This window comes from Corvus hawaiiensis, chromosome 19 (assembly GCF_020740725.1).
Source record: "Corvus hawaiiensis isolate bCorHaw1 chromosome 19, bCorHaw1.pri.cur, whole genome shotgun sequence".
Taxonomy (NCBI): domain Eukaryota; kingdom Metazoa; phylum Chordata; class Aves; order Passeriformes; family Corvidae; genus Corvus; species Corvus hawaiiensis.
The window spans coordinates 11101416-11123982 of NC_063231.1; the positions used below are offsets into that span (position 1 = coordinate 11101416).

The window sequence follows — 22567 nt, forward strand, 5'->3', positions numbered from 1 at the left end:
TTAGAAGTTGTTGCAATATCACTTACGAAGAATAAACATTTATTTCTAGGTTTGACACCGAAAAGCCTTATCAACTGCTGGATGCAAAGCACATGGAGATTAAACAGATGGAGTCAGCCATGACCTCGATTTATGAATCAGCCGGTCTGTTTGAAGTCACGGTGCCAGAGTATAAACAACTGAAGCAGTGCAGGAAGGAGCTGTGTCTTCTCAAAGAGCTCTGGGACATGATCTCCCTGGTGAACACCAGCCTCGATGACTGGCAGACCACCAAATGGGTGGATATTAACGTGGAGAACATGGATCTGGAGTGCAAAAAGTTCGCAAGAGAGATTCGGAATCTGGATAAGGAGATGAGGGCGTGGGATGCTTTCAGTGGGCTGGACAGCAAGGTGAAGAACATGCTGGCAGCCCTGAAGGCTGTGGCAGAACTGCAAAATCCTGCCATCAGGGAGAGGCACTGGAACCAGCTGATGCAGGTGACGGGCGTGAGGTTTGTGATGGACTCGGACACCACCCTGGCTGACCTCCTCAAGCTCAACCTGCATCAGTTTGAGGGGGAGGTCCATGGCATTGTGGACAAAGCGGTGCGAGAAATGAGCATGGAGAAGGTGCTGAAGGAGCTGAGGGTGACTTGGAGCTCCAGGGAGTTTCAGTATGAGCCTCACCCCCGCACCAACATCCCCTTGCTGAGATCAGATGAGGAGCTCATTGAAACTTTAGAAGACAACCAGGTGCAGCTGCAGAATTTAATGTCATCCAAGTACATCGCTTTCTTCCTGGAGGAGGTGTCTGCCTGGCAGAGGAAGCTCTCCACCGCCGACTCCATCATCTCGCTCTGGTTTGAGGTGCAGCGCTCGTGGTCTCACCTGGAGAGCATTTTCATAGGCTCAGAAGATATCCGGGCACAGCTTCCCCAGGTATGAGCCCCCAAATCCCGGATTTCTTGTTCGGAAAGTGCTGTAGAGGAGGCTCCATTATTAAATGGGGTTATATGTGCCAAGTTCCCCAAAGCAGGGCTGTTCTCCTGCTTCTGGAGGCTCCCTCCGTGCTCTGGTTGTTCCCCCAGTGCTGCCCCAGGATGGTTTTGTACCCCAGGCTGTGCTTGAGCCGTGCTGAGGGGCTGGTCTCCCTGCCACCACTGCATGGCAAACACAGAGTTCCTGGGGACTGAGCAGGAGCTGCTGCCTTCCTTCAGTGCTGCAGGCGTGTTCCCTCTTCCCTCGGAGGGGAGAGGAGCGAGATCATTACTCAGACACTGCAAATCATCAAACAGAGCTGGCCCAGGCAGCTTTGGCAGCTTCCCCTCCTGGCCTTCCACACTGGTGCTGGGGGAGAGCAGCTCTTCTCCTGCTCTGGGAAATGGAGCAGAGCTGGTGCTCTTCCACTTGTGCTTCTGCTTTTTTATGAGGCTGTCCCAACTCTTGGGTGTTTGACCCCCAGAGCAGAGAGTGAGCTGTGAGCTCCCTTGTGCTTTGTGGATCTATTCAGGGCTGTGGGAAGGAGCAGCCTGCGGGCTCAGCTGGTGCCTGGCATTTCCCCATGGTGGGGAGAACTTGGCTGATGAGCCAAAGGGCAGCATGAAGCTTGGCAGGGTGTTTACCCAGCTCCTCAGGTCCAGCTCCCAGTGTTACTCCACACTTGCAGCTGTGCTGAGGAGGAACGTGCCTTTCACTGGTGAGGGAGGAACTTTCCCCTCACCCCAAGGACAGCCCTCAAAGGATGGGACTTCTCAGCACACCATTAGAGCGTTGCTGTGACCTTTGTGTCCCTTTGTAGGACTCCAGGCGCTTTGAAGGGATTGATGTGGATTTTAAAGGACTGGCCTATGAAGTTCAGAAAACTCCAAACGTTGTTGAGGCCACCAATAAACCAGGTCTGTCCCAGCAGCTGGAGGACATCCAGAGTAGGTAGGTAGAGCATCAGTCCCAGGGTTTTGTCAGAGACTGGAATCAACTATAAGAAGTTGGTTGAACCTGTGCTCCAAGGCTTTTCCCAAGGCTGTGCATCCTCTGCAGTCACAAATCACAGCTTTTCTGATCTTTCTCAAGTTTTTCTGTTTGTGACCCATCACCTTGAAGCCCCTAAGTGGAATCTGGCACACTCTCATCCTGAATATTAATTTGACCACAGCTCCCTGAAACAGACCTGATGCCCTGAGTTGGAGACACTTCTCATTTAACACATGAATCTGCCTGAAAAACACTTCAAAGTCCATGTTAAGCTGTTGTGCCAGTAGCAGCTCTCCATTTCAAATAAAGATTTGATTTTATTTTCAATCGAACAAGGCCAATGTTCCTCACAGAGAATGTTATTTAAGAACTTTGTAAGCTCAGCAGCAGTTTAGCATGTGAACACTGCGAGATTCATTTTAGATCGGAGCAAACAAGTTTCCTTTCATGCTCTGCAAACACAAAAAGCTGAGCTGGTTGGAATCAGACTTTAAAATGTGGCTCATTAGAATAAAAGCAGTTCTGGAAATGTTCATCCCAGTGGATGCCACCACCTGTGGCAGCTACGAGCTTGTCTAAAGCAGTGGGTCAGACTGCAAACCTTCCCAACCTCTTCTTCCACTTGTGCTTCTGCTTTTTTATGAGGCTGTCCCAACTCTTGGGTGTTTGACCCCCAGAGCAGAGAGTGAGCTGTGAGCTCCCTTGTGCTTTGTGGATCTATTCAGGGCTGTGGGAAGGAGCAGCCTGTGGGCTCAGCTGGTGCCTGGCATTTCCCCATGGTGGGGAGAACTTGGCTGATGAGCCAAAGGGCAGCATGAAGCTTGGCAGGGTATTTACCCAGCTGTCCTGGGCTCTGCTTTGTCTCCCCAGGTTGTCTCTGTGTGAGAAGGCTTTGGCTGAATATTTGGACATGAAAAGGTTGGCCTTCCCCAGATTTTACTTCATTTCTTCTGCAGATTTACTGGATATTCTTTCCAACGGCACCAACCCCCATCTGGTAAGGCTTGTACTGCATCACCTTTGCGTTTTCCAGCTGTCAGTAGTGTCAGTGGAAGGTGTTGTCCTGGGACTCTCCCCAGGTGGGAGTGATTTTCTCCCACCCTGCACGGATTAATCACTCTTTCACAGCTGATCTCCATCTGTCATTGCTGACAACACTGCCCTGGGGGTTGTCTGTTCTAACCCCGGTGATGCTTGTGGCAGGTTCAGAGAGCACCTCCATGGCTTTTGTGCCATAAAAACCGTGGGCTTGCTCCTGCTGGGATACAGTGAGGTTGCAGGAAACTGACTTTCTCAAGGATCTCATCCAAAACTTGTTGCTGACCTTGGATCCCAACCTGGGATGCCCCCAAACAAAGAGCCCCGGATGGGTCGTTCCAGTGTGGAGGTGTTGACACTGGTGGTTTGTAGAGGGCAGAAGAGGCAATTTCCAGTAAGTGCTTCTTCCTTCCCCTGTGCAAAGCCTCTGGGATGTCCTGATGGCAGGGCAGGGAGGAGCACAGCCTGCACGAGGTGAGCAGCTGGTGGTCAGCCAGTGGCTGTGGCTCAGGGCCAGATGGGTGCCTGACCCTGCACAGGGCTTCTGGGATGGGGTCTGAATGCCCCAAATGCACCATTCCTCCTGTTTACTCAGCAGGATTGCGGGATCCTCCCGGGGAGGAGCTGGCAGTCACCTTCCTGTTGTAAGAAATGGCATCACAGTCCCCTTCCCTCCATTCCCAGGGATCAGAGCCCTCTATCCCCCGTGGGCAGAGTTCAGAGGATTCAGTCCTGCAGGTGCTTTTCCATATGGAGCATGGCAGTGGTGGAGCTGCTGTCAGGAAGCCTCAGCCACTTTGCCTGAGCAGCCTGGTTTGGGAGGCATCACTAATCCTAAGGTTGGTGTGTAAACCAAACCGACATATTGACAGCAAATGGAGGTTGTTGGGAAAGGAATCAACTCCTTATTCCACCTTTTAGTAGTGAGCAGTCTCACCCTCCTTGAGCTTTTCCTCCTTTTCAGCATTTGTGGCAGCCCGTGAGTGGGGCAGGTCTGGAAATGCTCTTGTTGCCACTAACCTTTAACTCTGCTTGGATGTGTTTGCTGCTGCTGGGTGTTTTCAGCCCACAGAGTGTCGTAAATACACCACTGATTGATGCTTAAAATGGAGAGAGAAAGAGAGGAAAAACACAGGAAGCAGAGCAAAGCTGCTGTGTTGAAATGCTCCATGGAGTAAGGAGAAATTCCTGGTGCTTTCAGTTATTCAAAACTATTTGCAGTAAAATCAAAGTAAATGTCAGGCAGGATCACGCATGGATACGCTCTCAGCCTTTCCACTGTAGTTTCAAAGCCTGATAATTCCTAAAGGAGGATTAAATAGACAATGATATTATCCACTTGAACTGGATATCGACCTGGTGCAGATTCAGGTGCGTTCTGGGCTCTGGTGGCAGAATTGTATCGAGTGCTGGAGCACAGCCAAGGCCCTGCAGAGTGGCCAGGGGCTGTGAGTGGCCAGTGGGCATTGCTGAGCCTGACCACTTACAGGTGTAAAATAGGATTCCATGGTTTGTGTAAGATTTGAAAGGAGATTTGCTTGTCCACGTGGGGAAGCTGGGTGTCCATTGCTTCTTGATCCACTTGGCACCTCCTGGGATTTGGCCAGGTGGGAAACTGATGGGCTGTGGCCACCTGTGGGACAGCTTGTGAGGAGGGGTTGGAATCCTCTGTGGGACAGGGAGTAAGAACTGGACAGACGAGCCACAGGATCATAGGATATCCTGAGCTGGAAGGGACCCCCAGGATCACCCAGTGCATCCCCTGGCCCTGCACAGACACCCAATAACCCCACCCTGGGCATCCCTGGCAGCGCTGTCCCAATGCTCCTGGAGCTCGGGGCCATGCCCATTCCCTGGGGAGCCTGGGCAGTGCCCAGCACCCTCTGGGGGAAGAACCTTTCCCTTATATCCAACCTAAATCTCTCCTGACACAGCTCCAGCCTTGGGTTGCTGTCCCTCAGGAGGAGCTGCAGCCCCTGGTGAGCTCTGCCCTCAGTCTCCTTTTCTCCTCTGAACAGACCCAGTGCCCTCAGCTGCTCCTCATATGGCCCCTCAAGGCCCTTCACCATCTTCATGGCCCTCCTCTGGACACTCTGTCATGCTTTAATGTCTTTTTACAATTGTGGCACCCAAAACTGCCCCAGCACTCAAGGTGAGGCCACGCCAGTGCAGAGCAGAGTGGGACAATCCTGCCCCTCCCCTGGCTGGCCACGCTGGGCCTGATGCCCCCCAGGACAGGGATGTCCCTCCTGGCTGCCAGGGCACTGCTGGCTCAGATCCAACTGGCCGTGGAGCAGCACCCCCAGGTCCCTTTCCGTGGCGCTGCTTTTCAGCCTCCTGTTCCCCAGTGCTCCCAGCTTTCCCTGAAAGCAGGAGAGCACCAGGAGGTACAGGCTGTTCTCTTTTCCCACCCTGCCCATGGGGTTTGTCCATCTCCCTGTCTCAGCAGCACCTGGCTGGGACAGCTCTGGGGGCTGCCCTGTCCCGTGGGCTCCCTGCTGGCAGCAGTGTGTGACACAGGGCTGTACCTGGGTGTGAGGTACTGCTCCAGAAGCTCTGGTGACCTCTCAGCTCCAGGCAGGTGCTGGTGTTGGGAGCCTCAGGAGCTGTGCTGGTGTCTCCCCTCTGGCTTTGCAGGCTCAGCTGGCTGTGGACAGGGCAGGACTGAATCATTCTGCTCCTTCTGGAGAAGTGGTTTTGGTCAAGATGAGGGTTTTGTCTGGGTTGTTGAGCTGTTTATCCTGGGACTCGGGCAGAAATAAAGATCTGGCTTCTCCACAGAGGAAAATTCAGGACTTTTCTTTGGCACAAAATTGATTTCTAGGAGGGAAGAATCAGAAAGGTTCCTAGTGAGGAAAACTTCCCAGTGCTGAGAACAGGACAAGGGGGAGCAGGGTGGAGCAGCACTGCCTGCAGGGAGACTGGGACTCGGTCAGGCAGTGTTTGGATGGTTTCTGTGCTTTTGCCCTGTCTGGGAGATCTCAGGATTTATTAGGGCCTGTCCCTGTTCTAAAATGAGCTACAAGAAAAAATACTGAGAAGGCCAGCAAGAGGCTTGTGCTGGCAGCATCCTGGCCATGAGTGAGAAGATGTGGTGCTGCCAGGATGTCCAAGTCATGCTTCGTGAGCAGGACTGTGCCTGTCACACCTTTGCTGCTCTCTGCCCTGCCTGTCCCATCTCCCTCACTTTATTTGTACAATCCCTTTCACAGGTGCAGCGTCACCTTCCCAAACTCTTTGACAACTTGGCCAAGCTGAAATTCCAGGTGGACTCTGAGCAGAAGACAACCAAGATTGGGCTGGGAATGTACAGCAGAGAGGAGGAATATGTCCGGTTCAGTGAGCCCTGTGACTGCAGCGGGCAGGTGAGAGGGGAGGCCTTGTCTGTCCAAGGTGCCTGGTGGAACCTGCCCTCCCACACCCTTGAGTGGGCATCCCTGGCCAAGATCTTGTAGAGCTTCACTGCCCTGCCTTTATGAGAAAAGCTGGGAGAGGCAGTGTGGAACTTAATCCTTGCTTACACCACAGCTCTAGTCCTGCTCTGGATGGGCCCTCACAGCCCACGGTGTGAGCAAGAGCTGTGGCCTAATCTTCCTTATTTTGTAGGATGAGTGGAAGCACAAAATTTAAGAATCAAATTACTGCTCAGCTTTTCTGTCCCTGTAGCTGCACTTTTCTCCATGGACTATTACAGGAAGCTGAAGTAGGTAATACCAGCTCTGAGCTCCCCAGTGATGGCACTTGGCATTTAAACTCTCCTCTCAGTGAGGACTTTGCCTGTGAAATACTAAATTCAGCAGGAACTGTGTTCCCAGCGTTCTCTTGCTGCTGGCAGGTTGTGCTCAGGTCCCACAGCTGACTCTGTCACAGCCTGGAGCTGGAACACGCTGAACTAAATTGCTCCTCAGCGGAGTTCAGTTTGGTTCCTCCTATAGCTGGAGTTCCACAAAAACCTGCTTGGAAAGAGCTGCTGATCCTGCAGGCCCAGAAATGGCTGAGTGCCCCAGTTTGGAGGAGGCCTGAGGCTTGTTTGACGGCAGAGCTGAGCTGCTTGTCCCATTCTCTGCCATCCCTTGCTGCCAAGGAGGAGCAGGAGTCTTCTTGGGATTTCATCCCTGCTGCAGGTCGAGGTGTGGCTCAATCGCCTGCTGGGCACCATGAGGGCCACGGTGAGGGACGAGATGACCGCGGCTGTGGCGGCCTACGAGGACAAGCCGAGGGACCAGTGGCTCTTTGACCACCCTGCCCAGGTACTGTCCCTGCTCCTGGGGGCACCTGGGCTTTCCCTGCCGTCCTGCCCTTCCCTGCTTCCAGCGGGGTCTCTGCCTGTGAATGGGAATGTTTCTGCCTGTGCTGTCCAGGAGGGAGGAAGGGCGAGTTCTCCTCTCTCCTGGCCATCTCTTGATGGATTCCCAGGCTGAGCTCCCTGCTCTGACCGGAGCTCTGGGCAGGACGCAGCTCGGGGGCCTGGGCAGTGGCTGCTGCACCCCAGGGGTCACAGGAAGCCCCTGCCCCCAGAGAGGTGAGAGAACAAGTTGGTGAGGCCTGATGAGAGGAAAGAGCCCCTTGGATGCCCCTCTGGCGGCCTCGTGGTCTCCAGCTCGGCCTCCTGTGTGGTCAGACATGGGAAAGGGGCTCATTTACAGCTGAGCAGCTGCTGAACGTGTCTGGAGTGGGATTTCAATGGATGTAAAGTGGATCCTGCTCTCCTGCCTGCTGTGATACTGTATGACAAAATACTGCATTTCATGTCAGGGGTGCTTCATCCTTGATCTCCCCATGGATCAGACACTCAAAAGTCAGGCAGCCCTGGTGTTCCCCTGCTGTTGAGCCACTGTTTCCCCAGGTGGCTCTCTGCTGCACCCAGATCTGGTGGACAGCTGAGGTGGGCATGGCCTTCTCCAGGATGAAGGAAGGCTACGAGAAGGCCATGAGGGAGTACCACAAGAAGCAGGTGGCCCAGCTGAACACCCTGGTGACGATGCTGCTGGGGCAGCTCTCCAAGGGCGACAGGCAGAAGATCATGACCATCTGCACCATCGACGTGCACGCGCGGGACGTGGTGGCAAAGATGATAGCACAGAAGGTTGGTGTTCCCAGCCCAGCGTGGGCCATGCTGGTGTTGAAGGGGAGATCACGGAGTGACAGAGCAGGGGCAGGCACCGGGATCGTGCCTGGCTCAGCACGGCACATGTGGCCATGAGGAAGAGCGTTTGGGCTTTCTTTTCTGTGGCTTTCTTGCTCTGGAGTGGGGCCACAGGGAATCCCTTGGGGTTTGTCTGCCAGTCCCACACCACTGCCCTGCCCTCATAGACTCCCAGGATGGTTTGGATTGGAAGGGGCCTTGTAGCTCTTCTCATTCCAACGCCCTGCCATGGGCAGGGACACCTTCCACTATCCCAGGGTGCTTCAAGCCCTGTCCAGCCTGGCCTTGGGCACTGCCAGGGATCCAGGGGCAGCCACAGCTGCTCTGGGCACCCTGTGCCAGGGCCTCCCCACCCTCAGAGCCAGGAATTCCTTCCCAATATCCCATCTATCCCTGCTCTCTGGCAGTGGGAAGCCATTCCCTCTTATCCTGGCACCCCATGCCCTTGTCCCCAGTCCCTCTCCAGCTCTCCTGGAGCCCCTTTAGGCCCTGGCAGGGGCTCTGAGCTCTCCCTGGAGCCTTCCCTTCTCCAGGTGAACACCCCCAGCCCTCCCAGCCTGGCTCCAGAGCAGAGGGGCTCCACCTCTCTAATCACTCTGTCCTTGACAGTCTCATATCCCACCCTGCACGCAGGTGGGAAGGTGCCCTGGGTGTGCTGGGTTGTGGCTTTACCCTCACCTGTGTTTCTGGGGGGCAGCCAGGCCGAGCACAGATTTCTGGCTCATTTGGTTTCCCCCTCTGGGAGCTGGGGCAGCGCCACTCCTCAGCCCCTGCCCCTGCCGTGACCAGTCCACAGCCGGTGACAGCTCCCTCGCAGCGCCCTTGGGCCCCGAGCCGTGTGTGCCTGGCACTCCCTGCCCTGCTGTGACTGTGCTGGTGGCACGTTGCAGGTGGACAGTGCCCAGGCGTTCCTGTGGCTGTCGCAGCTGCGGCACCGCTGGTCGGACGAGGAGCGGCACTGCTTGGCCAACATCTGCGACGCCCAGTTCCTGTACTCCTACGAGTACCTGGGCAACACCCCTCGGCTCGTGATCACCCCCCTGACCGACAGGTGAGGCCCTGGGGAGCTCCCTCACGGCTGAGACAGAGCTGCCAGACAAAGAGGGGTTTGCTTGGGATGCCCACATCCCTCTTGTTTTCCCCCTGTGTCCCAGCGACCCCGTGGCAGAGCTGCAACTCCCACTTGGTTTGGGATTTTACAGTGAGGGAGCTGGGGGGACTTTCCTGGAGGAAAGGAGGCTCAGGGGGGACCTTCTCACTCTCTGCAACTCCCTGACAGGAGGGGGCAACCGGGGTGGGGTCAGGTCTGCTCCCAGGGAACAAGGGACAGGATGAGCATCAAGTTGCACCGGGGGGGTTCAGGTTGGTTATTGGGAAAAATTTCTTCACTGGAAGTGTTGTCAAACCGTGGCACAGGCTGCCCAGGGCAGTGCTAGAATCACCATCACCAAAGGTGTCCAAAAAACACGTGGATGTGGCACTAATGGACATGGTTTAGTGGTGAACAAGGTGCTGGTGCTGTCCTGATGATCGGATTTGATGATCTTAAAGGTCTTTTCCAACCTTTAAGATTCTGTGATGCACTGGAGAAGTCCCAGCAGGGCAGAGGTGGTTGATAATGCCCCAAAGGACTTTCAGCTTGGCCATGCTCGCACAGAGCTGTCCCAAAGGAGGGCGCAGGGCTCTGCAGAGTGCCCTGGAGTGACATGTGGCACTCAGCTCACTCTCTTTCCCCTTTTCCCTCGTCCTGTGCAGGTGTTACATCACCCTGACCCAGTCTCTGCACCTGACCATGAGCGGGGCCCCTGCGGGCCCTGCTGGCACCGGCAAGACAGAGACCACCAAGGACTTGGGCCGTGCCCTGGGCATCATGGTGTACGTGTTCAACTGCTCCGAGCAGATGGACTACCAGGTACTGCTCCCCCAAACGGGACTGCTCAGGGAGCCTGAGGGATGGGAGGGATCCAGCTGGGCTTGCTCTTATCCATCCGCTCTCCTCACACCCCTGCTGCCTCCCTTTCTGCTGAACAGCTTTCTCTCCTCCTCCCTTTGCTTCTCTAAGACTTGCACAAGGTTCTTCAGGAGGGAGAGATCTGAGCTGTGCTCTCTGCCCTGTTCCACCTTTCCCTTCCCTCCTGGAGTTAGATTCCATACGAAATACTTCACAAATTCTGGCCTGTTCAGTCAAGCCCGAGGCTGTGCTGATCCCTTCCCTCTCGGCACACCCACAGGCATGGGGAGGGACCTCTCCTGGTTTCTCAGGATCCTCTCCTGGGATGAGGCCAACGCTGGGTCACGGGGCTGAGCCCTGTGGTCTCCACGGGGCAGTGGGTTTGATGGCCTTGGATGGTATTTTATCCAGCTGAGGTCTCTCATGGAAGTGGGGCTGTCAGTAGCTCAGCCCAGCTGACCTTTAAATGGAACCAGAGTGCAGAGATGTCGAGAGAGTGCAATTAGCAAATCAAGTGGCAAACTGTGCAGAGCTATAAATATTATAATTGAGTTGTGCCTACTGCTCCCTTGCACTTTTCTAAATACCCACAATAGACTGTAAATTGCTATAAATAAACAGGCAGGGAAATCAAATCCATTTTTTGCTGGAGTTGATTCCGTTTGTGATTTCACTCTTGTAATATTACTTTATTTTTTTTTCTTTTCAGTCTTGTGGGAATATTTACAAAGGCCTTTCCCAGACAGGAACCTGGGGCTGTTTTGATGAATTTAACAGGATCTCAGTCGAGGTCCTTTCTGTGGTTGCTGTACAGGTAAGTGGTGAAAAGCTTGTGGATAAATACAAGTCTGACTTCCTTCCTGCCTTCCTCCCTCCCTCCCTTCTGGGTCTAGGTGTTGTCCAGATCCTAAATCTCATTGGAATCCCCTGAAAATGCCAGTTAAATCAACTGCCAGGGGAGCTGGAGTGGCAGCTGGGTGCTCAACTGCACTGTCCAGAGGCAGTCAGCTCCCACAGGGGCAGAACTGAAGGGTTTGAGTCTTGGGGGACTTCAGTACCAAAAATTGAGTTGCCAAGATATCAAAGTTCTTTTGGTCCCAAATGTCAGCTGCCAGTGCAGGTTTTGGGATCCCAGTGTTTGACTGAGGTGCTGAATTCTTCCTAGACCCTCTTTGGAGCTTGGCATTGCAGAAATTAAGGTCTAGAGCCCAGAAGTTTCTACACTTCTGTAAATGTTTTGGTCAAAGAAATTGTTCTGAACCCCTCCACGACCTCCTCACTCTCATCTTTCGTTCTCTCATTGTTGTCCCTCATGTGATGTCCCAGAGAAGTCCCAGGCAGGTACAGGAGTTGGGGTACAGGAGTTTGTGTGTCATTCCCTCCCTGCTTCCCTTCCACCAGGTTCTAGTCTAAAGTTGTCATTGAAAAACCTCTTTGAGGATGTTAAAATAAAAGGGGAAGCTGAACAAAAGAAGCCCAGCTATGACTCAACTGCTAATGATTCCCTGGCTCCTGGCTGGAGCAGTGTCTGAGTGAGAGGCAGGGCTGTCACTCCATCATCGCCTCTCCCGCTGCTATTAGAGGGTAACCATGGCGATGGTTAATTGGCTGCCTTAGTCATGCAGCTCGTGTCCATGTGGGTCCTTACAAAGAGAAACTCCGTTAATTGCTTGGCTTTAGCATGGCAAACAGGTGTAACTTGGGGGCAGCCAGCAGAGAGAGATTCCTCCCTCGCTGAAGTGCTGCTATCAAGGAGGTGAGCTGGCTGCAAGGAACTGCTCCTTTGGGAAGGAGGGTCTGGCTGTGATGGACTCACTCCATCCAGTGGAAGGTGGGCAGTGAGGTGGCCTGGCTGTGATGGACTCACTCCATCCAGTGGAAGGTGGGCAGTGAGGTGGCCTGGCTGTGATGGACTCACTCCCTTTGGAAAGTGGGGGATGAGAAGAAAAAAGCTGCAACCAGGCAAATATCAGTGAGTGAAGGTATCAGGGGAGGTCTCCCAGCTTCTGCCTTGTGGGTTTGGGTTTAAATTAAGCATCTGATGTCCCCAAAATCTTTAAAAGCAATATCAAGGGATCAGTTTGCAGTTGAGCTGAGGCCAAGTTTTATGGGGAATGCAGGTCCTCAAGGAGCAGAGCAAGCACAGGAGCTCTGGGCTGTCATGAAGGGCAGTGTGTGAGGAGGGGTGAAGGGGCGTGGGGGGAATCAGGGCAGACTCTTTGGGGCTGCTGTGGGTGTTGGTTGTGCTCTGGGTGCCTCCACAGCCCTGTATCACCTCTGGCCTCCTGCGAGGTTGGGAAGTTGAAGAGCTGGTTTAGCCTATGGGGTTTTTGCTGTGAGATCCAGGTGGCTTTGGAGGCATTTCCTTCTCCCCTCACCCACATCCATCAGTGTCTTATGAAGCAAATTCTTGCAACTCCTTTCAGTTTGACTGCCCGGTCTCTTCAGCTCTTTTCTGCTTTTTCTGAGTTGGATTGTGATGGGAAACACACAGATTTACCCCAAACAGTGTGTAAGGCTTTACATGGTCAGTAAAAACACAAACCAGAGCAGTGATAAGCCCCAGTCACTGTGGGCCAAGTGCAGGGAGGGCAGCACTGCTGTCTGGGGTTTTTCATACCTGAGCACCAGCACTAAGCTCTGCCTTGGTTCCTAGGTGAAGAGTGTGCAGGATGCCATACGGGAGAAGAAGAAATCCTTCAATTTTCTTGGAGAAGACATTAAGTTAGTCCCCTCAGTCGGGATTTTCATCACCATGAACCCTGGTTATGCAGGACGAACCGAGCTGCCTGAGAATTTAAAAGCTCTCTTCAGGTGAGTCGAGGCCAGGTTTTGTCACCAGTGTTATAAGAGTGGCAGAAATTGTCTTGTGGAACATCCAGGTTTGGCTTCATTTTCTTGGGAAATTCCCTTGCACTGGGGATTCACAGATGATTTCAGCCTTGTGCCCAGGCCTGGATCAGGGAATGCACAAGGGGGGCAAGAGAGCTCTGTCCTGTGCCATGGGAAAGGCAGTGTGGGCAGACTGGGAAGGTCTCCAGTGGCTCACGGGAGAGGATGTGGAAAATAAAGCTACAAACCCACTGCCCTTGAGCTCTGTAGCCATCACTTGCTCTGCAGTCCTTTGCTGCCTGTCTCCCTAGGCCCTGTGCGATGGTTGTGCCAGACTTCGAGCTGATCTGTGAGATTATGTTGGTGGCCGAGGGCTTCCTCGAGGCCCGGGCCTTAGCCAGGAAGTTCATCACGCTGTACCAGCTCTGCAAGGAGCTCCTGTCCAAGCAGGTGAGCCCTGTGCTGTGCTCTGGATCCCCCAAATCAGGAATGTGACACTCTGCCGTGCATCCCCATGGCTGAAGCTTCACGGCGTTCAGTTCCTGACTGCCTTTGTGGCAGCTGCTGGGAGAAGGGAGGGTTTGTGATCGTCAGAGCTATGGCATTTTCAAACTGCTCTCCTGGAGGATCTGCAGGGACAAAAGCACTTGGCCAGCTGCATTAGTGAGACTTTTCAAATGCCACCAAGGTTGGGGCAGTGTGCAGTGACCCTGTGCTTTCCAGTCTCTTAGATCCTATTGATTCTCCTGCCTGCGAGGGGTTCATGATGACTCTTCCTCTCTTAGTCCAACTAAATACTTCTCTTTCATGTCAAGTGTTGACCATGCAGGGCCACTTCCAGTGCAAAACTCTGGTTAATCAGATTTTAACTCGTCATCGTCTGCATAGATCAAAGCTGGGGCCAGTGGTGAGTGGAGTCAGGGCTCCAGATGGAAAACCTGATCTTGGCTGTGCCAGCATGAGCTTGGGTGGGTTTCTGCCTTGTCAGGGAAGCTTTGTGCTGTGCAGCTGGAGGCCCTGTGGGAGCTGTGGCCTCCCACATGAATCAGTCAAGCTGTTGGGCTGTGCTCTGCAGGGTCTGGAGCAGAAATAGAAGGACTTGCTTGTTGGCTTGAGTTCCTCTCATGCCTCTTTAGGATTCCTTTTCAGCAGTGCCCCTTTTCCTTTCCCTGCCCCTTCTTGGTTGACTGTACCCAGGACCAAATGTGCCTGGTAACCTGGGGATGGGCAGGATGGAGAAATTTGGGTGTCTGAGGCCTCAGAATGGACTAACAAGCCTTTCACCTCAGTAGCTCCTGCAGATTCAGGGCTCTGGCTGGCCTTGCTTAACGTGCACAAAGGCCAAGCAAACTGCTTTGGGGTTTAGGGAAAAAAATTGCTTAGGTCTCCAGAGCACAAATCCTCCTGCTGACTTAGTGCCAACTCTGAGCCCATGTGATGGCACGAACAGCTGAAATATTTGACTCTTTAGTACTGTCCCTGGTGGGAAGCTCACCTTCTGAAATGGAGACCAGCTGACTCAGGCTGGTGGAGGTCTCTGGCCACGACACAGATAATGGATTTGGCTGCATTTCCATTGCTGACTGGCCTGGCAGCTGGGGCTGCTGGTTCTTGCCCCTGTGCTGGTACTGTCTAGGCACAAACCCATCTCTGTTTTTATTTCCTTCTTTCCCCCCATGTAGGATCACTACGACTGGGGTCTGCGGGCCATCAAGTCAGTGCTGGTGGTGGCCGGCTCCCTCAAACGTGCGGACCCCGAGCGGCCGGAGGAGCAGGTCCTGATGCGCTCCCTCCGTGACTTTAACATCCCCAAGATCGTGACAGACGATGTGCCAGTGTTCATGGGGCTGATTGGGGACCTGTTCCCTGCGCTGGATGTGCCTCGGAAGCGTGACCTGGCTTTCGAGGCCGTGGTGAAGGAGGCTGTGCTGGAGCTCCGGCTGCAGCCTGAGGACAACTTTGTGCTCAAAGTAAGACCAGGGGATAATTCCGCTCTACCTACACCATCATCAGCTCATTTGGGTTTTCTCAGCCATCTTTGGCTCTTTAAAGAGGGCTCTGCACAATCACAGTATCATGGAATGGTTTGGGTTGGAAGGCACCTTAAAGCTCAGCTCACTCCAACCCCTGCCATGGACAGAGACACCTTCCATTAGGCCAGGTTGCTCCCAAGCCCTGTCCACCTGGTCTTGGACATTTCCAGGGAAGGAGCAGCCACAATATTCCCCCTGCAGACAGGGTCTGGTGCAGTTGCAGCTGCTCCTAAAGCCAGCACTGCCTCTTCCCTGGATTTACAAAGAGACCGACTCTTGTAGGCTTGTGCACATGCAGCCCTTGGAGAGCAGAGCCTCCTTGGCTGGTGGCTGTCACATAGTGCTGGAGGTTTGCCTGCCTGCTCAGGATTTCACCCATCATGGTTAGGGTGGTCAGGCCAAACTTGGGGCTAAATCCCTTTGTGTCTCTGGCTCACAAATTTCTGCGGAAGAGGCCCAATGAGAGCTAATTCCATAGAATGGTTTGGGTTGGAAGGGACCTGAAAGGACATCTCATTCCAATCCCCTGCCGTGCAGGGGCAGGGACTCTTTCCCCTAGACCAGCTTTTGCACACTTGAACTTCAGTTTGGCATCTTTGTGTGAGCTCTGGGGGTGTTTCCCCAGGTGGTGCAGCTGGAGGAGCTGCTGAGTGTCCGGCACTCTGTGTTCGTGGTGGGCTCTGCAGGCACGGGCAAGTCTCAGGTGCTGAGGTCCCTGCACAGGACCTACCAGAGGATGAAACGCCGTCCTGTCTGGACAGACCTCAACCCCAAGGCCGTCACCAATGACGAGCTTTTTGGCGTCATTAACCCAGCAACAAGAGAGTGGAAAGATGGTAAATATCATTTCCTGTCTGAATTTGCAGATAAAAAGGGTATTTTTAATGATCCTCCTGAGTGGCAGCAGGATGATGGCTCTCTGTGTGCAGGTCTCACAGCCCGGCTGCCGCTCCCAGCCGTGTGAGGGTTTGCTGTTGGAAGGATGTGGAGGGTGTCACAGCTTTTTGGTCATCAATGGGAATTTAGCCTTTTGCCATAAGGATAATTATCATGTCCATTAACACCAACACTTCCCAATTCCTAAGTGGGGCAGGTTGTTTTTTGGGGCTGGGCCGCTGATGGAAGAGAGCTCCCTCCTGCCCTGTGCTGTGCACTGGGGCCCTCCAAAAAGTGCCATCGCCAGGTTTCCATGGCTGGACACTCCCAGCAGCCTTAGAGGTGTTTTTCCACTGAATATCCCTGCCTGATCTCTAGCACATGACACTTGCCAGGCTGTTGATCCTGATTGCTCCTGAGGAGGATAAGATGAGCATTTAAAACCTGCTGAAAGATTACAGAGATGTGGAGTGAGAACGTTGGGTTGTGACTAATCCAGAAAGGCAGCTTTGGTTTCCGTGTGTGGCTGTTCTGGGAGCCGTGGGGGAGGTGAGGGAGGACGGCTCCATAAATCATCCTTGGCCAGAGGTCCCCAGGAGCTGCCACCACCTCCCCTGGCCCATGCTTTGCTCCAGTGCCAGGGTTAATTGTTTTTAATTATGATTGGGGACCCTAAATCAAAGTGACACAGGGAAGTGTGGGATGCAGCCAGCACCCTGCAGAGAGGACTGCACGTTGGGGATTGTGGATCAGGGACTGTGGGTGGCACTGGACAGCAGGGGGGACATTGGCAGGTGGCTGTCCAGTGTTGTCAATCCTCGAAGGTTTCAAGAGAACTTACAGGACTCCTCTCTGATGGCAGACATCTTCTGCATTAACCATTCCTGAAGATGTTGTTTCTTGATGTCAAAGACCAGCCAGGCCATTTTCAGCACAGCCTGACAAGAGAGGATGTGTCCCCTTCTGGATGAGCTCCTCCTTTTCCTCTTCCCGAGTTCATCCTGTCACTCATTTCACTGCCAGCAGCTGGAAAGCTGGTCCATGTTAGGTGGGAAAAGATCCCACAAGGGAATCCTAAAAGTGCTATTTGTAGAACCAAACTCCTTTCAAATCCCAAGACCTCTCTGTGGTGTGGATGCCCGAGGTTGGGAGAGGAGCACTTCCCTCCAGCTGCTGCTGTGGTGGGTGTGAGGGAGGCACTGATGCTCTCAGGCAGGAGCTGCTGCTGACACTGATGGTGCTGGAGTGGTTGCCAGGCTGTGTCCAGGGTGAGGAATGGAGTCCAGGCAGAGCCAGGGAGGTGTTATTCCTGACCCCATCTCGTACCTGTGTCGGCTGAGCTGCTCTGCGCTCCGCTCATGCAGTGCCACCGGCCGTTCCTGGATCCCAAGGGAATGGCTCGTCCTGGAGAAACAAAGAGCATTCCTGTCACAATTCACAGCAAGAGAGGTTGTTTTTAGTGTTTGCCTGATGTTCCTTCATGCAGACCAGCCTTTCCCTAGGTATTTCCTCATGTGGAGGAGAGTGATGGTTTTGTGGAGCTCTCATTTGCCCTGCAGTACTTCTGCTCTGTTCCCAGCTTCTCGCTCTTCTTAACATTCATTATTTACTCCCCCTGAGACTCTGTATCCTCCTCTGTCTCCTTGATTTTACTGACATTTTGTTCTGTCACTCAATGTCAGTCTGGGCTTGTTCTCCCCTCAGTCTCACTAAAGCCATGACCCAGTGTTTAAAGAATCTTGATTTCCCCAATATACTTCAAGCCACAGGAAAAAAAAAAACCCCAGAATTTTCAAGGCATGTTCAGATGATTTTCTCTGTATTGTGTAGTTTGTGTCTTTTTTTTTTCCTCTGAGTATCTGCTCTGCATTTTCCTATGCCTTATGATTTTCAGTGGGAATGAAGCTCGTGTAGGTCCACAGTCATTCTCAGTGATAATAACTCTGATAATGCTTTTTTTTCTTCAAAGCAGATATCATTACATAGTATTATTCATGTCAAGATGCAAAGAGTTATGAATGTTTAAGGGGAAAGCATAATTTTTAGGGAGTTGCTGGAAAAAGTCTGTTAGAGCAGGTGACAACTTCAATGTTCATCAACACATTCGTGTCTCCCTCCCAGGACTGTTTTCATCAATCATGCGAGAGCTGGCCAACATCTCACATGATGGTCCCAAGTGGATGGTACTGGATGGAGATATTGATCCGATGTGGATTGAATCTCTTAACACTGTGATGGATGATAATAAGGTAGTGGATCTAAGGTGAAGAAGCAGGCGTTCCTGCTCAGGTGGGATTCAGCCTGGGAGAAATGCAGATGCTGGAATAACACCTCCCGGAATAATGCCGTTGGGGTTTCTTCAGACACACCAAACAATATTGCATAAAGGCAATGGTGCATGAGGGAAATAGCTTAGAGCTTGTTTTCACTGGAATTGCCCTTTTCTGGAGAGTTGTGCTCGTGAGTAATCGCAAATGTCCTGATCATAACTTCAGGCCCTTTGAAAATAGGGTAGGGACATGGTTCTGTACCTTTTCCCCACCCTGAGGGAGTGCTTTGGATTCTGGGTTGTGGAAGAGAGAAGGATCGTTCTAATGCCTGTCAGAAATCATGTCATGGCATCACAGAATGGGACCCTAAACTCATCCCATCCCTGCCCTGCCATGGCAGGGACACCTTCCACTGTCCCAGGCTGCTCCAATCCCCGCCTTTGGGCACTGCCAGGGATCCAGGGGCAGCCACAGCTGCTCTGGGCACCCTGTGCCAGGGCCTGCCCACCCTCACAGGGAGGAATTCCTTCCCAATATCCCATCTAACCCTGCCCTCTGGCAGTGGGAAGCCGTTCCCTGTGTCCTGTCCCTCCATCCCTTGTCCAAAGTCTCTCTCCTGCTCTCTTGGAAGCCCCTTCAGGTACCAAAAGGCCACAGTAAGGTCACCCCAGGTCTTTCTTCACGCTGAACAACCCCAGTTTTCTCAGCCTGTCTGAGAACTAACAGAGCTGCTCCATCCCTCTGCTCATCCTGGAGCCTCCTCTGGGCTCTCTCCAGCAGCTCCAGCTCCTCCCTGTGCTGGGCCCTGGGGCTGGGGCAGCTCTGCAGGTGGGGGCTCACCTGAGCAGGGCAGAGGGGCAGAATCCCCCTTGTCCTGCTGGGCACTGCTGGGGCTGCAGCCCTTTGCCCAAGAGCTGCTGTGCCTCGAGGAGCTGGGCTGGGCAGCCAAGCCCAGCAGTGCCGAGTGTTGAACACTCTTCATTCCTGTTCCTGGGAGAGCTCTAGGCTGTCTGTCTTGTCTGTCTGTCTGCACACACAGGTGCTGACCCTGGCCAGCAATGAGAGGATCCCTCTGAACCCCACGATGAGGCTGCTGTTCGAGATCAGCCACCTGCGCACGGCCACCCCGGCCACCGTGTCCCGGGCAGGTGAGTCCCACCTGGGCTGCACCGTGCAGCAGGTGGCATCTGGGGCTCTTAATCAGTCTTTTGGTGTCCCTTTGAAAGCTCCCAGCCTGGAGCACAGCTGCCCATGGTGTGCAGGGTGTGTTCCTGAAGCACACGGACACGTGGAGGATCCTGAGCCCACACGGGGAGCTTGCATTGTCTCGGGGGTGTACTCGGAGTGTTCCTACTGCTGCTGTGGGGTCATGGCTGCAGCACTGCTGAGAGAGCACTCCTGCACAGCTCTGTGTGGGCCTGATGAGGAGAGCCCATCTCTATCCCAAAGAACTCCTGATCTTTTGGAGAAGTTGATGGGAATGGGGAATGAAGGTGTTCCCTGGTGCCTGGGGCCCAGAGCAATAACACGGCTCAGGCAACACCATATTCTGAATTTGGGGCAGGATCATGACAGCTGTCCTGGTTTCCTGAGGTGTATCTCTTCACTCTTCCCCTCTGCAGTGGGGCAGGAGGAAGGGGCAGGTGATGAGGGACCAGGTGTGTTTGACAGCGTTTCAGCTGTGTGAGAGTAGCTGAAAGTTTCTGGAGGAAAAAGGGAGATTATCTGCTGTGTCCTTACTCTTCTCTCTTCTCCTGCACCTCAAGGGATCCTTTACATCAATGCCTCGGATCTGGGCTGGAATCCCCCTGTGAGCAGCTGGATTGACCAGCGAGAGGTCCAGTCTGAGAGAGCCAACCTGACCATTCTGTTTGACAAGTACCTGCCCGTCTGCCTGGACACCCTCAGGACCAGGTACCGCTGCGGGCTGCCTGTGTCTCCGCTGGCGAGGGCAGGTCGCTCACCACCTTCCAGACCAGCGGTGCTGGGGCTGTGCTCCAGGGCTGCCCAGTGTCCTCCTTGTCCCCAGGAGCCCTGAGTGTCATTGGCTTCAGCTCCAGGAAGCAGTGGGGTGAGGGGGTGGCTGACACTCCTGCCTGTCCTTGGTTGGTCTGCTCTGGTTCTCCTTGGATATTGATTTGATGGTTCCTGTGCTTGTATCGGTTCTGTATGTCTTGGAAGGTAAATGCAGGAGATGCTAAAGAGAAAGTCTTTCCAGTCTCCTGAGGTGTCAGGCCAGAGCAGAGTTCACTGCACAAGTTATGTTTCAGTAGAGCAGATTTCAGACCACTGCTGAAAGAAAATGTGGAGGATGGAGAGAGCAGATCCTCTTTTATCCTCTCCCATCTTTTCCTGCCCCTTGGGGATGAGCAGGAAGCTGGTGTTGGTGTGAGAGGGTGGGGTTGCTCCAGAGGCAGTCCTCTCCCAGATTTCTTTCCTGGAGCATTTGAGCACAGTTGAGTCCATCTGTGGGCATCCAGCCTGGGCATGTTTCATGGCTGGACACTGACCACTGAACGTGACAAATAGGACAAGGGGTGATGGTTTAACAAGGTGAAATTTAGATTGAATATTAGGAAGAAATTCTTGGCTCTGAGGGTGGGGAGGCCGTGGCACAGGGTGCCCAGGGAAGCTGTGGCTGCCCCTGGATCCCTGGAAGTGTCCAAGGACGGGGATTGGAGCAACCTGGGATAGTGGAAGGTGTCCCTGCCATGGCAGGGGATGGAATAGATGACCTTTAAAAGGTCACTTCCAACCCAAACTAGTCCATGATTTTATGATTCTCCATCCTCTGCTTGCTGCCCGTACCCGCAGTTTCATTTAAAAAAAAAAAAAAGAAAAAGAAGAAACGTCAGTGTAAACTGAACCTGGGCACCAGCAGCCCCCGAGGGGTGTCAGGAGGAGCTGCTGCAGTGCCAGTCTTGCTCCTTAGGACTGGGAATTGGGAACCTTGCTGGGGAGCTGCTCTCTGGGTGCCCAAACTTTAAAGCTGTTGGCAGCAAAGCCCATCGAGCATCTCCAGCCCTCTCTGCTGAACAATTGTCAGACCATGAAATCCTCAGGATTAGCTGCACCAGCCCCAAGCGGAGTATTTTGGGAGCTTGCTTAATTCAGAAATTGTAGAACCAACCTTTCAAATAGCTCTAATTACTTTATGGAGGACTTCAGTGCTGCTACAACATTAGTTTGGAATTCTGTAAGTGTAGCTTAAACGAATGTAAAATGGCAAGATGAAAGGTTTTATTTTATTACTCCTCTATTTGACCGCTTTTGAACTCCTCACGCTCCCAGGAAATCATCGCCTTTAGCAACTCCTCGATTTTACTTCTTTTCAAGAGGATCAAAGTTTTTAAATGCTTGAAACTTCTGATTACTGTTATTACGTGTGTGTGTGCCAGTGCCAGCGGGTCCAGGCAGAGGACGGGTGTTCTCCTTAGTGCTTTTCCAGGGAATGAGACACTCACTGCTGACAAGGAAAATGCTGATATTCTGGCAAAGCCTTCCTGCCTTGCTTTCCTGGGCTGGGAGCAACCCTGGTGCTTCACCCAATTATATTTCTCAATTATGTTTTCAATTTCCATCCCTCAGATTTAAGAAGATTATTCCCATTCCTGAGCAGAGCATGGTTCAGATGCTGTGCTACCTCCTGGAATGCCTCCTGACAGAGGAGAACACCCCTCCCGACTGTCCCAAGGAGCTTTATGAACTTTACTTTGTCTTTGCTGCTGTCTGGGCCTTTGGTGGATCCATGTTTCAGGACCAGGTAAGAAGGGAGGTGCCACATCAGCATCTTTCAAGAAGCCTTTTATTGCCTTTTTTTCCCTACTTTTTTCTACTTTCCCCTGGCCTAAAGCTGTGTCAGTGATGCCGTTTGACCTGGAGACCTGAACTAAACAATCCCTTTCATGAAAGACCTCATTATCCAGGCAGTGATACTGGAGAATGGCTGTGGGGTCACAGGGTGGAGGGTGTTTGCTTCTGCAGAAACATTTCACTGGGGAGAAATGTTAATTTATGGAGGTTGTGGATGTGCATAAAGTGATCAAATTAAGATGGATTTATCAGGTGAATCCATCAGCGGAGCATTCCCCAGCCACCTGACTGTGCAGGTAAATGCTGGGCTCTGTGGCACAAACCAGCTCTGTCACCAGGATTAATAATAACAGGGGGATGATGAGAGCTGGCCATCCTCGATTCCTGGTAGAATGACATGAGGCAGGGGTGCTCAGCAGGGCAGGGTAGTCGGTATTTCAGGGACAAACAATGGCCAAGCTCAGCGTGGTGTTCCCTTGGTGCCACCACCCCGAGGCCATGGAGTTTGAGACCAGCTTTCCTGGATCTGCGGAGGATTTAACCCTCCATTCCCGATGTGCCAGCTGGGAAAACCACAGCCTTGGTTTTGTCAGTGCAGGGTGACTCAAAAGCCCAGCCCAGCCGAGCCTGGGGAGCAGAGCTGGCCCGTGCCCAGC

At 53.1% G+C, this 22567-nt stretch overlaps 1 protein-coding gene across 4 annotated transcripts in view; it reads left to right on the top strand.

Annotated features, from left to right (window-relative positions):
* DNAH9 (dynein axonemal heavy chain 9) overlaps positions 1–22567 on the top strand; it is a 148550-nt gene that overhangs the window by 17835 nt on the left and 108148 nt on the right. Inside the window, exons 18-33 of one of the 4 annotated variants that reach the window (XM_048323778.1) lie at positions 50–920; positions 1780–1910; positions 2823–2949; positions 6203–6355; positions 7837–8076; positions 9027–9187; positions 9892–10048; positions 10797–10901; positions 12744–12901; positions 13231–13369; positions 14602–14889; positions 15578–15788; positions 17950–18077; positions 19138–19246; positions 19865–20012; positions 21687–21861. In XM_048323778.1, coding sequence (XP_048179735.1) covers positions 50–920; positions 1780–1910; positions 2823–2949; positions 6203–6355; positions 7837–8076; positions 9027–9187; positions 9892–10048; positions 10797–10901; positions 12744–12901; positions 13231–13369; positions 14602–14889; positions 15578–15788; positions 17950–18077; positions 19138–19246; positions 19865–20012; positions 21687–21861 — 3301 coding nt within the window. Of the gene's footprint in view, positions 1–49; positions 921–1779; positions 1911–2822; positions 2950–6202; positions 6356–7074; positions 7241–7836; positions 8077–9026; positions 9188–9891; positions 10049–10796; positions 10902–12743; positions 12902–13230; positions 13370–14601; positions 14890–15577; positions 15789–17949; positions 18078–19137; positions 19247–19864; positions 20013–21686; positions 21862–22567 lie in introns of those variants that run through there. The other 3 variants (XM_048323779.1, XM_048323780.1, XM_048323781.1) reach the window with 3 other exon arrangements.